Source organism: Nyctibius grandis, chromosome 1 (assembly GCF_013368605.1).
Source record: "Nyctibius grandis isolate bNycGra1 chromosome 1, bNycGra1.pri, whole genome shotgun sequence".
Classification (NCBI taxonomy): domain Eukaryota; kingdom Metazoa; phylum Chordata; class Aves; order Nyctibiiformes; family Nyctibiidae; genus Nyctibius; species Nyctibius grandis.
The window spans coordinates 86,042,913-86,057,465 of NC_090658.1; the positions used below are offsets into that span (position 1 = coordinate 86,042,913).

The following is a 14,553-nucleotide window of genomic DNA, read 5'->3' on the forward strand; positions in this document are numbered from 1 at the left end:
GGCAAACTGAAAGAGGCACAAACTATCATAATCAACCTTTCATTATCACAGCAGCCTCTAGTTAAAGGGTCAGAATAATTGTGCCATCAGAGCCCTGATTGTTTTCAATCAACAGACGACTGGAGTGACAGCTCAGTGATGGAGTAGTTTGATGAAACCGCACCAGGCCTAATCAGAGCAGATGAAAGGAAGGCATGATTGGTGCAAATGAACAGTCGTGCCTCTCTTTTTCATTTACAATCTGAAATTACTCTTAAATTTACAGGGTTTTTTCTCCCTTATGAGTACCTCTGAAAGAATGTTTGACTTATTATGAGTTCTGACAGTGCAGAGTTATAAAACACAGGTACGGTTTTCAGCCCAGGCTTTAAGTGGGTATTCAGCATAATTTTAACAAATTCACTCTTGAAAAGCACAAAATGACTAAAGACTTCCAATGACCTAACCTTTCAGTGCTGTTTGATTAGCAGAACAATTTATCACTGCTCACATTCTTCACGATAAGAGAAGATTAAAAAAAAATGGGCAAGGATCTCTTGCAAATGTTTTCTCTTAGCCAATATATTTATTGCATTATTGCTCTCCTGTTCTCTCTCTCTCTCTCACACACATGAAAAAAATTAAACAACACTGCATTAATAACCCTTTTCCTCTTAGAATGAACAATGGACTCCAAGCAAAGGATTGTTTGGAGATGAAAGCAGAGACCAATTATCATGCCACTGACAGCATCAATATTTAGTTTTCTGGTGGGTTGTTCATTCCCACATTGTAAGGGACGGAAAATGAATCAATCACACTAGGTGTCTCCTTCCTTACTCACTGGCACAGAATCAGAGTGCCTTACCAATGAAAAGAAAAAAAAAAAGAAAAGAAAAATTGGGGGCTGCTTTGGCAAAATTTGGAGAGAATGGAAAATTCAAGTTTCCTGCACCTCCCTAGCTACAGTTCGCTTCCCCTCCCAGCCTCACTCAGCTCCAGCCACGTGGCTTCCCATCCTCACAACTGCGCTGTAAGGAGGTGCGGTAAATCAAAAGAACCTCTTTGTACCTCTGAAGGAAGCAAGTATTTCAAGTGACAACTGGTAAATCTTTTGTTCTGTGATCTTGGTCATCATCAGATGTTCTCTAGTCTGTCAAGCATCACAAAATGTGTACCAACATTCAGGTCAGCATGCCAAAACAAAAAAGCAGCTTAGAAGCAAAGATTAATATTTGCCTGAAGGGGGAGTGGATAGAGGAGACTGAACCAAACACCAAAGGCTTTTAAGAAATTTTGTTTCCTGTACCTTTTCGTCACACTACAGCATGGCAGTTTTAATTCCTTAAAAGTTTGGGGCTGTAAGCAGAACATTCATCTAAATGAAAAACACACAAGTGCCCTCAGCTGAAGAAGCTGTGAGCAGGCTTGCACATCCTTGCTGACACAGAGGATGCCATTTTCACTTGTTCCTGTTTCACTTTCATTTATTGAAGTCTACTGTTGATGTAAGTACGTTGAAAGGACAAGGCTCTCTGGTGCTTTTTCTTTGTATAGGGAGGAAAGTCTTGCTATCCTCAGATAGCATGAAGGCTCCAAGCCAGCGCAAATAAGAAAGACCTATTAGCTCCAAGTGCTAGATAAAAGCAGCATGACAAAAGTTGCCCAGTCTGCCAGTGATTTGGCAAGTACTTTCCCACAGTGCTTCCACTTGGCTGACAGCTGAATTTCACATTTCCTCCTGTTTTAATATACATGTGGGAATGACCCCAAAACAATCCTAACATGCTGATGAAGAAGGAAGTAACAGTTTGGGAAGCTGCCACCATGTGCTTTTTCTGTTGGATGGAGCAGAGAAAAGGCTCAGAAGCAAACATGCTTCTCTCTACACAAATAGTAAACAAATAAGAAAGTCTTACATTCACAGTGTCCCTACCACAAGGATCAAACCACATATTCAAAGATGTTGTCATTCTGCTATCTGTCCCCAGCTCCTACCCAGCCACCCCCACACTAGTGCCAGACCCCTGCTTCAGCAGTGACACTGGCTTTGTGTACAAGGGGGGCAGCTGAAGCACATTCCCAAACTGAAGTCAGGAAAGACAAAACGTGCATCCTACCAGACCCAACTGTAATCATTGCCATCCAGTCACAGACCCACAGCTTCACAGACTGACAGGGTTTGGAGGACTGAGGGACCGGACAGTAGGCTCAGGCAACAGAGAGGGAAGCCAAATATAAATGAGTTATGACTTCAGGAAACATGTGGTTAAAAAGGAAGATTAGAGAACCTCAAGGTTCATTAGATCTGGAGAGTGAAAGCACTTGTTAGTGTATGTCCGCCTGGCCTCTTACCAAGTCTGCAAAAGCTGTGGTGGATTTGTCGAGAGTACTACTTTAGGAAGCTCTTGATCTGCTAAATAAGAAATGCTATACTTCTTGGTTGGAGTTTTGCTGGTTTGGGATCTACGTGATGTCAAGATGAGAACCTGCAGCTTTCAGAACACCGGCCTGCAGTTTCTGAGCCACTTTCCAAGAGGCAGAAATTTGATTTTGATCTTTCAGCACTGAATAACATGCAGCAAGCAGAGTTTTTGGCCAAAGTATGTCTAGCAGCATGAATGATGCATTTCATGATATGATATCGTGATTAAGGTAGAGGTACACAATGCAGCTGCGTTAATAGCAAACATTTATCAAAATTAATAGCATTAAAGTGAATCACAATGTATTAAAAATATTTCTCAATTTTTCTGAAGTGCTGATAAGATCTATCTTCTTAAAGCATTTAAGCTGTAAAGCATCAATCACCAGTTGTCTGATTTCCTCATAGGGTTGTGAGACAAAAATACTGTCCTACACAGCCTTCAACAGGTACAAGGGCGATACATAACCTGCATGTCTTTGGCAGATTTCTTAGTCATAATTAAACAGCTCCATTAGTAACCATTTTAACAGCTGTATTTCTGTCTCAGAAATCTTTAATAAATATTTCCTCACAACATCCTGTGAGGAAGGGAAGAATTCTTCATTCCAAAGACAAACTCTCCACCAATCAAGCACAGTCCCCTGCATTCTCAGTCCAGTGCTTTACCATGAGCGTCCTTCCTCCCTGGTGCTACGTAATGATACTGGCCTTCCCAAAAGGGCAATTCTTTTATTAAAAAGGTTGTGAGAGAGACAGTGTTAGTTTCATTTTTTATGTATGTGTTTCCTATGAAACACATGGAAAAAAATGTCAGTTTTATAATAACAGTTAAGAATAGAATGTACACTTTTCAAAATTGTATTCACTTCTTTTACACACTTTATTCAATGCATTTATATTACTGTTTCTTATATTTACTGGAAATGAGACAAGACAGAAGCCTACCTAGAAGACACTGATTAATCTCAATAAAAATATTTCAGCTTTTTAGACTTGCAATAAAAAAAAAAAACAGCTTTACAAAAGGCTAGCTGAACTACATAAATTCATTCATTGTCATTATATATGGTAATGAATCATATTATAGTAAAGCAAAGAGTTGCTATAATGGAAAAACTAAACTTTTCATCTACTCGAGCTCGAAGTGAAGTAAGGTAGGAACAGAAGGTAAACTCTTAGCTGTTGTAAATTATCACAGCTCATGGAATTTTGCCATTTTACACCTTCTGGGGAATCTGAACTTCAAAATTATATAGCACTTTCCTTCCAAGTATCTCAAAGCAATTTATAAGCAGTAAAACTTGAGCTTCTCTGAGAGAAGTGTACATTTCAACCATATTCCCAACATGGGAACTAAGAGAGAGAAAAATTAAGTGATATGACAGAAGACAGCTCACACACAATCAAAATCTTCTGTCCCCTCAAGCTGTCCACAACTGAATCTCTTTACCCCACTACCAAAATCCTGTGGAGGTTTTTGTGCTCCACGTCCCAGAATGAAGCCTAGTGAGATGCGGGCATGTGAAATTGAGGACAAAACAGATCCCTAAATATCATCTGACAAAAGTATTTGAGATATTTTTGCAGCTGAAAAGTACATCTCCACACAGGCAATAAAACACTGCATTCTTAACCTTCTCAGAGGAGCAAAGACAAAACTATCCCATAGAGTGCTTCAAGAGAAGTGTGTTCTTGTGCAATCAAGTCCTCAAACTAAGCAATAGTTTCCTTTACAGTCATTTACAGCTTCTCCACAAAGGCAGATTACAAATGTACTTCTTGCACCTAACTCATTCTTCTGCTATGATGAAAGAACAAGCAAGGCCCAGTGCAAACCCAGCAATGACACAATTGTGCGTTTAAAACCTGTATGAGTTAGTGTGTAGTCCCTATTGCAACAAACTTTACAGCTACCCCACTACTGACCACTGTATTTTCCTGTGCACTGCAATGACTATCACACCTTGAAGTATACACAAATAAAATGAACTGGGATTGATCACACTGGAAAGGCTCTACTTACTCCTGCAATCAAAGTAAATTTTGTTTTAACAAGATCATCAGAAAGGAGTGTGGAGGGTGACAACTTATCCAGAGCAGAGCAAAGCAAAGCAATAAAATCAAACCCCAAAGATGGCATCTGGAGACAGAACCTCACTTTTTCCTTTCAAACAAGTCCAGCCATAAAAATTAGAAATGACAAGGAAGCCCCCCCGACCCCCAACCCCCGTCATAAACATTCCTAAAATGTAGCTTCATAGGTTCCTAAAACCTACGGACCCTAAGAAATCTATCTGCCTCTCTTTAATAACTGGATCAAATGGAAAGAAGCTCTGAGGTAACAACTTCTTGCCATCCATTTTCTAATGCATCACAAAATGCTCAAGTTTGGACCCTCCATAATTTGTCGTGATGGTAAAACCAACATTGCTAGGTGCTTTATCTCTGATAAGTTTTTTCTGAAGTTGCAATGAACAGAAGCTTATCTCTTCATAAACACAGCTGTCTAACTAGGACTCTTAACTGTAATTTGATTTCAGTTTAAGGAGATCAAAGTTTATGATAGCATTTCTCTCTTCTCGAAGAAGGTGAGGACAGAGTGCATGGGAGGCAGAAGAAGAGGACCTCCCCTGCCCCCCCCCCAGCAGCCATCATTTCAAAATCATCATTTAAAAATCTAGAACTGCTCATTTTTGTTTTTAGAGGAAACATTCAGGCTGACATCAAATGCACTGAAAGTTTACATAGCCACATTTAGCATTAAAATAAGTTGCTGGTACATAATTATAAGTGGAAATCACAATCTCTCACTATCCGATACACATTGTATTTATTGTTATTCCTCTCTTGTTATTTTTCCCCTGAAATATATTTCAGAAGTACAGTGGCTGTCTATGGAGACAGGAATCTACAAGCTTTCATCAGTAAAAATTGGTAGAGAATGAAATAGGCACAAAATCGACAAAATTCTATAAAAATGCAATTCAGCTCTGTGAAAATTAGTCTAAATGGTTCTTGAATGTAGAAAGATTCCTATTCTTTTCTTCCTTATTGTTAGGGTATAATTTTCTATGGATTTAATAGGCAAATCCAACAAATCACATAAAAATGTATCATTTTCTATAATAATCTTGACAACAGCTTTACGGGACTTGTATGTCATTAATATCTTAGGTCACACACAAAAATGTACATCAAAGTACATACTCGCCTTAGTTGGTTTATATATATGTATGCTCCCAACATGCCATGCTACTACAAAACCACCAAGGTCAATTTTTCCAAGTGAAATCACCAGGTGGTTTTTGGTTTTGGTTTTGGTTTTGTTTTTTTTAAACAAGTGATATCACCAGCACCTTCACTACAAGAACTTCATTTCTGTTTTGTTCTGCTTTACTATTTTAACAAACCAACTAAGCCCTCTGACAAGGACAGTGTCAGCTTACCCTTCTAGGTCTCAGACAAAAGCTGTCTGAGTGTCCCCTACTTTCTCCCAGCCACTTCACCCCCGCAGTTATCAAACATTAACCACTGAAGTCCATGTTACACATTAGTGAGCCTGATTCTTCCAGCGCTGCTGGAACCTCATTTTAACATGGATAGGCCCACTAATACTAACCGTGGGAACATTTAGGCCTTTTCCTCTCAGCAGACAATTTACTGCTGTCTTCCCAAATCCCATGAAGAATGTATCTCAGCACAACAACAACACACACAGACACACACACACACACACGTATTTTGGGAGTTGGTTTTTCTTTTGGCTGATTTTTCACACAGGGATTTTTTTTCCCCATTCTCTTTTTAAATACAAAAAGAAAAAGCAAGTACACTAACAGAAGCTCACTCAGCTTTTTTAAGACCAGAATAGTTTCTCTTTTAATCAAATCACATCTTCTTAATGATGTCAATTTTATTGACTCTGATTTAGTCTTTAATCCCCACGTGATGGGTTTCAGATTAACGCAGGACTCATATTATTTTTAAGCAATGAGTTAATTTTTCAAAATCAACTAATAGTCCTAAGAACGTTATTTCTTTTTAGAAGGGACTTAAACACTTAGAGCCACATTTGTAAATCCATTTAAGATCCCAAACGTATCTCATAAATTGGGAATGTCAGAGCTTCCCTGCTACAAGATTAAAACAAATGTAAATTTATTATTTAAACCGACTAAATCACATCTGAATCAAACAGACACCTGCAACTGCTAAAAGGTGAACCTCATAAAATTCAGACCTATACGGTTTCATACGAACATTAAAATAGGCTCCACCCCAAAGGAGCAGTTTGAAAGCTTTTCAGCACAGATTCTCACTTCAGAGACTGTGATCTTTCCATCTGTCATTACCACCCCACATAGACCTCTAGCTTGGAAGCCACTTCACAGTGAGGCTTCTTAAGAACTTTTTGACAAATGTATTTGTCATAATTCCTTCCATTTCTCCCCGGCACAACAGAGTCCAAGGTGATCAAAGGAGTATAAGGACCCCTTTGTTGTAAGGCAATGAAACCCCCAGCTCCGCAGCTCACTCACACATCTAGAAACTGCCAAGGCTCTCCCTGCTGGAGTAAGCACGGACGTGCAGGAGTGCCACTGCTTTTCCATCCCCTTGCCTCCTCACCCCTCCTGGAGCCACTAGTGTCCTGGTCCTGGGGCAGGAGTGATAGCAAGGGACAACAGCTGGTCAGATCTCAGGAGTCATGCTGAACTAACCCACTTAACAGCAGGTCTAGTCATATGGGTGCAAATTTACATCATCTAACTATACACACTTATTTTAGGTACTTAACCCCAAAACTAGCTATCTTAATATATTGATGACAATTTGATTGGTTTTGGACAACCTGGGATTCAGTTTTCTTTCTCCGTCTTCTTTTTAGTTACAAGTAGAGGTAATTCTTCTACAAGCTCCCAAAGGAAAACTTGTTGAAATGCAAAGCTGGGAATTCTCAAAAGAGCTTCTCATTTTCTAGCATTTTCCACAAGCTTAAATCCATCAGAAACAGTGTTAAACAGCTTTACTGGGATTTTGAAAGAGTAGAGATGACTAGCATTTGTATGTCTGAATGGAAGATATTAACTAAGATAGTAATAACAGACTGCCTCATTTGATCATCCATGCTATCTGTGGGTTTTAGACTATTTATGTTATTCTTTAACTTAAAAATGAAAGTAATGTATATTTCCAACCATGCCTGGCTTTCACAACAGCCTGAGCAACTTTTTTTTATGTAACCATATACCTGTGTATTAATACAATTATACTTCAGTTAATCTCCAATAGATCAGTGCCACAAAGAGCATAACTGTCAACACAAACCCCACCATAACAGACTAATTCGAATGCAGAAACCAATATCACAGAAATGGTCTTGCTGTGTGCACACCTTGGTGTCCTTTTTTTCCTTTCTAAATCAAAACACACACCCATCGCTTAGATGAAGAAGTGACTTAAATTCAAGAGCTGTGGGCACAGCAGCCTTCCTAAATACTGGTGTGATCCTCTGTGCAGTTCTGAAGTTAATCTGGGATAAATAAGGTGAGGCAATGCTACTGTAGGACACTGAGGCAAAAGTAATGTCCTCCAGCAATTTCTCTATTGCTCACAGCAATAGCAGCAAAATAATCAAGTTTTCTGATTGGAACTGACATGTATCAAAAAGAAAATTAGAAGAGCACACAGTTGCTCCTAACCTAAATCTAGTTTTAATATAGAAAATCCCTTTCTATACTGCTATACTTGATAAATAACAGGAAAAAGATTAGCTAACATTCAAGAAATAACCAGCAGAAACTTTCAAAAGTTCAGAACAAAAACATATATAAAGTTCACAATAGTAATGCCATCACTATTAGAAATGATGCAGAAATTTTATCAGGAAAAATGTGCGTGACCTGAGCACATCAGCAGAGCAGAGTGTGAGATTCAGCTGCCTACATCCACTGCCTCGATCCATGGTAGCCTGCATCTACCCTGCCTAGGCTCCAGCTCCAGAGGACACCAACTGCCTTGCAGATTCTGTGCCATAGCTGCCAGCTCAGCCTATGTATCATGGATATCCTACAAAAAATGCTGCACATGCTTATGTTTATAAAAATGAATCCCACACAAATAATCTGGAGAGACCGTAAGGAATATTACCATTGCACACAGTCAATTCAGGTAAGATACCTCTGATTATGAGGATTAGCCTTAAGAAAAGGAAACCTACATCCTATTATAGGTTATGTTTTCACTCTAGTTTTACTTGAGGATAACTACATATTCTGGCTTGCAGATAATCATGATACACAGTGCAACCATCACAGATATAGCACAGTGGATACTGGGATTCAAGGGTGGTTCTTTGGCACTTTTACACAGACTACTCAGGAAAAGGATACTAAAAAGGGGGTGAAAACACAGCAAGATACAATGTGCAATAAGCTAATTTTCCCATATAGCCTCACCAATTCACGTTGGCCTTGATATGCATCAAACTCCTTTTTTGTCTCCTATGCCTCTCTTGATAAGAGGCTGACAGCCACATTTTAGTGTGGTGGTTTTCTACTTAGGCTAAATACTCACTAGGAATGAGCATTAGACCACCAGACATGATTTCACTTATTGCCCAAGAGAGCAGTTAAGCTTATTTCTTGAAGAGTGAAAGGCTAATATACTGTTTAAACACAACGTTGATTATCGGGATTCTTTCCTTCACCTACTATTTTATGTTGTTACTTGTTTTGCAGTAAAACTTAAGTTCACATTTAGCAAGGCACTTAGTCCACATTTCATCAAAACATATGTATACCCCCGAGAAACATGAATTTTGCTCTCTCCATATTAAAAATTGCTCTGTAGAATCAAAAGACTGACAAGGGAAAAAAAAAAAAAATCAAGTACTGCACCGCAGGAATGGCAAGCTTGTATCGGAACATTGCAACCCACTTTAGAAACTGCTGTTCTGCATAGGAAAATGTGGGCATCACTGGAGATGTATGGAAGATGTCTGCGGGCCTGTCTTCAGCAGAGAACCATTCCATCGTAACAGCCTGCTATAATGTGTATACTGCAAAACTTCCTGTACTGAACGCAGTGGGATTTCTGCTGGAGTATACTTTTGGCCCTCCACAAATGCTACCAGGAGATTCAAAATGGAGGTCAAGTATAAGAAAAGGCAGTTGAAAACAGGCACTTTACTCTCCCTTAGAAAAGGATAAACAGGACTGTAATGAGAAAATTGTATTTATACATTTATTATTTTTATAAATAGACACTTAACACCTCATAATGACGTGTAACACTGTAGTCTTCCTGTCTTTTATTTTTCTATTTATTCAAGCAAAGACATTTCTCTAGTACAGAGACCAAAGACTGATTTTGCACATCACACCCACAGTAACAAAAGGAATAACTATTGCTACACTTCCATATGTGGAACATGGGCTTTAGGAACAGAAGTTCACAAGTTGCACATCAGGAAGTTAACGGGGCTGGAATATCTTGGGAGCCTAGCCCTCGAAAATGCTTTCTAGCTGAATAAACCACTTGCGCAGTTTTATCTATCAATTGTTCCTAAACTGCTTGCTTATCAGTTGATTACCAAGAAACTGAGTGGCATGGCAAAGTAAAAAACCAAGAAAAAACTCCTAACCTTAACTTCAGAACAAGTATTGGCAAATACTAAAATTGATCTATTTTTAATGTTAGCTGTTTAAAAAAAATATATATCCTTTAACAACCTATTTAACCAGTGGCAGAAAAGGAAGAAACTAATCTATACTGATCTCATGTTAAGATTTTTTGCCAAACATGATTCAAGAATTCACCTTGGATCAAGTGCAGTATTTAATACAGTATCATTTGATCAATGTACTGCTGGGAGACAGAATGATGCAGTAGCTATTTCTATCTGAAACTATTGGTATGATCCTTGAAATATGCACATTTAAGCCTCATGACATTGACATTTTTAATAATGAACATGATAACGCATAACTGTACTACAACTAAGGCTAATGTCAGTTTATTACTTAAATCTTTGGCTTGCTTTCTACTTACTTGCTAAGGTTCCAACATGAAGCCCTCTACTGCTAGATTTCTCTGAGAACATCTTCTGTCGCACAGGGTTGGTTAACTTTTCAATTATGAAGGGAAAGAATTCATCTGCTTCCTTAAAGTAGAGCCAATGAGCCTTTCTAGTAATGGCCAATTATGAAAAGATTCACTGTTCACTTCATGATAAACTAGACATTTATGTCCTCATCATGACTGTTTCCTGTGAAAAAAGTGTGCTGCACAGCTCATGACGAAGTGGTAAAATACCAAAGAATTTGCTTGCTTTCCTCCAGCTTCTTCAGGATTCTTCCTTGGTTTTATTCATTTTTGAATTTAATCCCTTCCTCATGTCACTGCTTTACGTTTATTCACATTCTAATGCAGCTGACAAATCATACATTTCATTTACACAAAATAATATTTCATAGTCTTGCATGCTGGTAAAATGTAAAAAATCAATATGAAAACAAATCCTATGTCACCTAATAATCATTGTTACTGGCTTAGCCTAGCTAAAAGAAACCCTAATGATGGAGGCTAGTAACTTGCTCAATTTTCACAGCCTACAGAGGTTTTCTGGTGGGTTTCTTTTTGTTGTTTATTTGTTTTAAGAAATACATCACTATATTCCTTGTCTATTATCTCCGCTAAAAATAGGACACCTACATTAGGCCAAAGAGTTTGAACAGAAAGAGGTAGAAAGAGGAATGAACTACTTAGTTTGTCTACTTCACCCTGTTTCGGAAGTCACATTTTTCTTTCTGAAAGAGTCAACAGGAATTACTACTATAGTACTCTATGCTAATCCATCCCCTAGTATACTGACATTAATATTACTGTTTAACTTTCTCAAACTTGATTTGTTCAAGGTTGTATTTCACCATATTCACTAAAATTGGCCAACCGCGAATTGGTAGTCTAACAAAAATCCAAAATGTGCCAGATATGAACTGCAGTCACTTCAGTTTATATCATATTCAAGCGTCACTCTGTGTATACATTTTGATCCATTAAAATAACTGCCTTAATCTTTATGTGCATTAGGATCGAATCACCCAGTGGACATTGGGAATTTAAACTAGTGAAAATAACTGTGCTCTGCAGACAGTGGCATCCTTTCCAGAGGTTCTCTTAGGGAAGCTTTAATTTGTGCTTAGGGCTTCGTGGGACCCCTACCAGTAAAGGTGCCTTAGGGACATGCTGAATTCGTATCACCATGACACGCATGCATGTGTGTGCGCAGGCCACACTAGTCACAGGTAAGACAGACAAATCAAAAGGTAGCATCGCCCATCAGCTTTTCTATTATCTGCCCACTTTGTGCCAATTTTCTCCAGCTTCTCCAACACCTCTTGCTTTGCTGTTCTTCCTTAAGACATGGGATGGGGATTTGTCAAAGTCAATGAGCACTTTATTACAGTGAGAGTGCTCAGTAATGAACAATTCAGCAATTTAATGAGATTCTGTAGATCTGTCTCGAGCCTGTCCATCAAGTTTCACTTCTATAAAGCACCCTGACACTAATCCTCTGGCATACCCAATCTTCACCCTGGGCTGAATATTAGATTCTTCCATGGTATATTGCATTACCACTATAACCTTAGCAAAAATGATGAACTTAACTACACTTGAGGCAATATAGCTGGTTTGATTTGATTTTCTTCTATTGGGTTGACTATGAGGGAATTACTTATTTACTAAGATAAAGCAAAAAAACAGTTTCTTATTGCCTTCTGAATGCCTAAATTGGTAAATATTTGTGTGTGTCTTTTAATTCATTTTGGGGACCTGGAATATTTATAAATATATATATTTATTCCTGGTTGTACAGCCTGAATTAAAAAGACACAGGCACGTTTTGCCTGTGGCAGAAAACTAATTTAAAAAAATTCTTTGGAACAGCATTAGTAACCTTTAGAGAGGCAATTATGATAATACTTAAATGGACAGCGTGGAGTTTGTTGTCACTCAAAAAGCAGCATATTACCTATAAGTATCTCTCCCCAGTATGACCCTGCAACAGAAACAGAAGCTTTGTCATATTTGCCTCATGAAGTGTTCATTGACTTGAGTGAACATAATGAAGAAAATTATTTCTGAGTTCTTCCTGCAGGACAGGACAATGACACAAGATTTAAAAGCTCCCACTTCCCAAACTTTGTTTCAGCAGGTTGTATAGGGCATATTACTCTGTATATGCTTGTTCATTACTGAGCTGGCATTAAATAATACTCGTGTGGCTTTCTGTAGCAACTTTTCTAGCAAAAGTATACCCAAGCATGTAGCTAGGAGATTTCACTAACCCTGTAGAGAAATTATGATAAAACCCAGTTGGCCTATCAGCCATGCCCCATATATGAACTTGTACATCAAAACGTTTTCTGATAAAGGGAATATGGGCTAGTACTCCAGAGTATCATGCCTAAAAAACCAAACCAAACCCAACCCACCATCACAGGTAGTGTGCTGCAGGTTATGTTGTACAAACATCCTCCAGAGACTAGGACAGGCAAGATTCTAACTTTATACTAATATTTGCAGGAAATATCATCTTTGTAAAATAATCCACAATCTAAATCCTCAAAGTTTTGGAAACAAATACGCCAGTTATCAGACTGAAGTGTTAAGTTACATCTGCATACTGCCTTTGTGGTTTGAAGAGCTTAACTAGACATTTTTATATTTTCAGAATAAATATTTTGTTCCTGGATGATGTTATTCATCTACAGAACATGAAGTGCCCCACAGATGAACACACATTTTACACTTTGAGAAAACAACAGCATATAGATGAAATGATTTGCTTAGAATAATCCAAAATATAAGGAGATAAATAACACGGACTGAAATATAAATCAATCTTCTGACTCTCAGGCTTCTCTGTTGGACCAAGATAACCCACCTGTTTGAAAGAAACCTGTGCTTTCTTTTTAGGAAGTTACGTTCTACCTTGAAATACCCTGAAATAATTTCCTTCTATAAAATATGACAGCAAAAAGGAAACAGAAAGAAGTGTTTGGGTAACCAGCGTTACAGAGATTTCCTTCTACTATATCATGAATTGAATTTTTACAGACATACGATAGGACTGTCTCCAAGGAGAGATTTTGTTTCAGTTTTTGTGTTTCTCTTTACAGGCTACGTGTTTTTATCATATTATGTTTCCCACCCCACCCCCTTCCACACTAAAGGTCATAACATGATGCTTTTTTCTTGTTAATATTCTCTGGCTAGCAACCTGGTCCTTTTCTACAGCCAGCTTTTTTAAAAGAAGTGATCACCACCTCCAGCTTCTCGACACAAACCTTCCACTGATGCTGCCACTCATCTCTGAGCAGAGCAGCCTGTGTGATGATTCGCTAATTTGCTTCAGGCAAAGTCAGTTGTGGTGGCCTAAACAATTTAAATAACTACTGAAGTCACACAGCTAAGTTTGTCTGAAGTGAATGAGAGAGACTGCAGAAGCAGGTCTGCTGCCAGATTTGCGGCACTAGCCTCACCAGAGGCAATGATAATTGAGTCGTGTGTATTGTCCATCTCTTCCCAACAAACTGGATCTGGAAGAAAATCTCTGGCCACATCTGAGTAACACAAATTAAGCAATAAGATAAATTTCTCTTTCAAACAAACTAATTTCATTAGCACAACACAACATTTTTTGAACTTCATTTAAAAGTTTCTCTCAGTTGTTATTCACAGTTTTTGCTCAAGTGCCTATTCTCCCTCGAGATTGCTCCAGGGTTTCAAAACAACAGATTACTGCTATGGTTTACAGAGTATCACACATTCTGCTTGTTCACCAATCTCCTTACCTGCCAGATTTGTTCTTCACTGAGTGAAGTGAGTCTATCACTTTTAAAAACCTCTCGAAGGAGACAGTACGGGAGTGCCAGAACTTCTTCAGGATGATTCTTCAATAGCTCAGAGAGATGTTTTACTAAGAAGTCAACCACTGCATTCTCCAACAAAGTGAGGTTGAAGAGGTCCGCAAGCTTATACAGGTCCAAGTAATTAAAACTATTTAATTCCTAAATGGGTGAAGCAAACAAAATACATCTCAGAAAAAACAAAAAACCCCACAGGTCTCAGATAATGAAAAA

The 14,553-nt window shown here is 38.3% G+C and overlaps 1 protein-coding gene across 7 annotated transcripts in view; it reads right to left on the minus strand.

The window, feature by feature from the left end:
• KLHL32 (kelch like family member 32) overlaps positions 1-14,553 on the minus strand; it is a 97,535-nt gene that overhangs the window by 24,397 nt on the left and 58,585 nt on the right. For 5 of the 7 annotated variants that reach the window (XM_068406308.1, XM_068406300.1, XM_068406296.1 and 2 more), the window contains one exon: positions 14,266-14,481. The exons of the other annotated variants lie outside the window; for them this stretch is intronic. In XM_068406308.1, the coding sequence (XP_068262409.1) occupies positions 14,266-14,481 (216 nt within the window). The remainder of the gene's footprint in view (positions 1-14,265; positions 14,482-14,553) is intronic. 7 annotated transcript variants of the gene reach the window in all.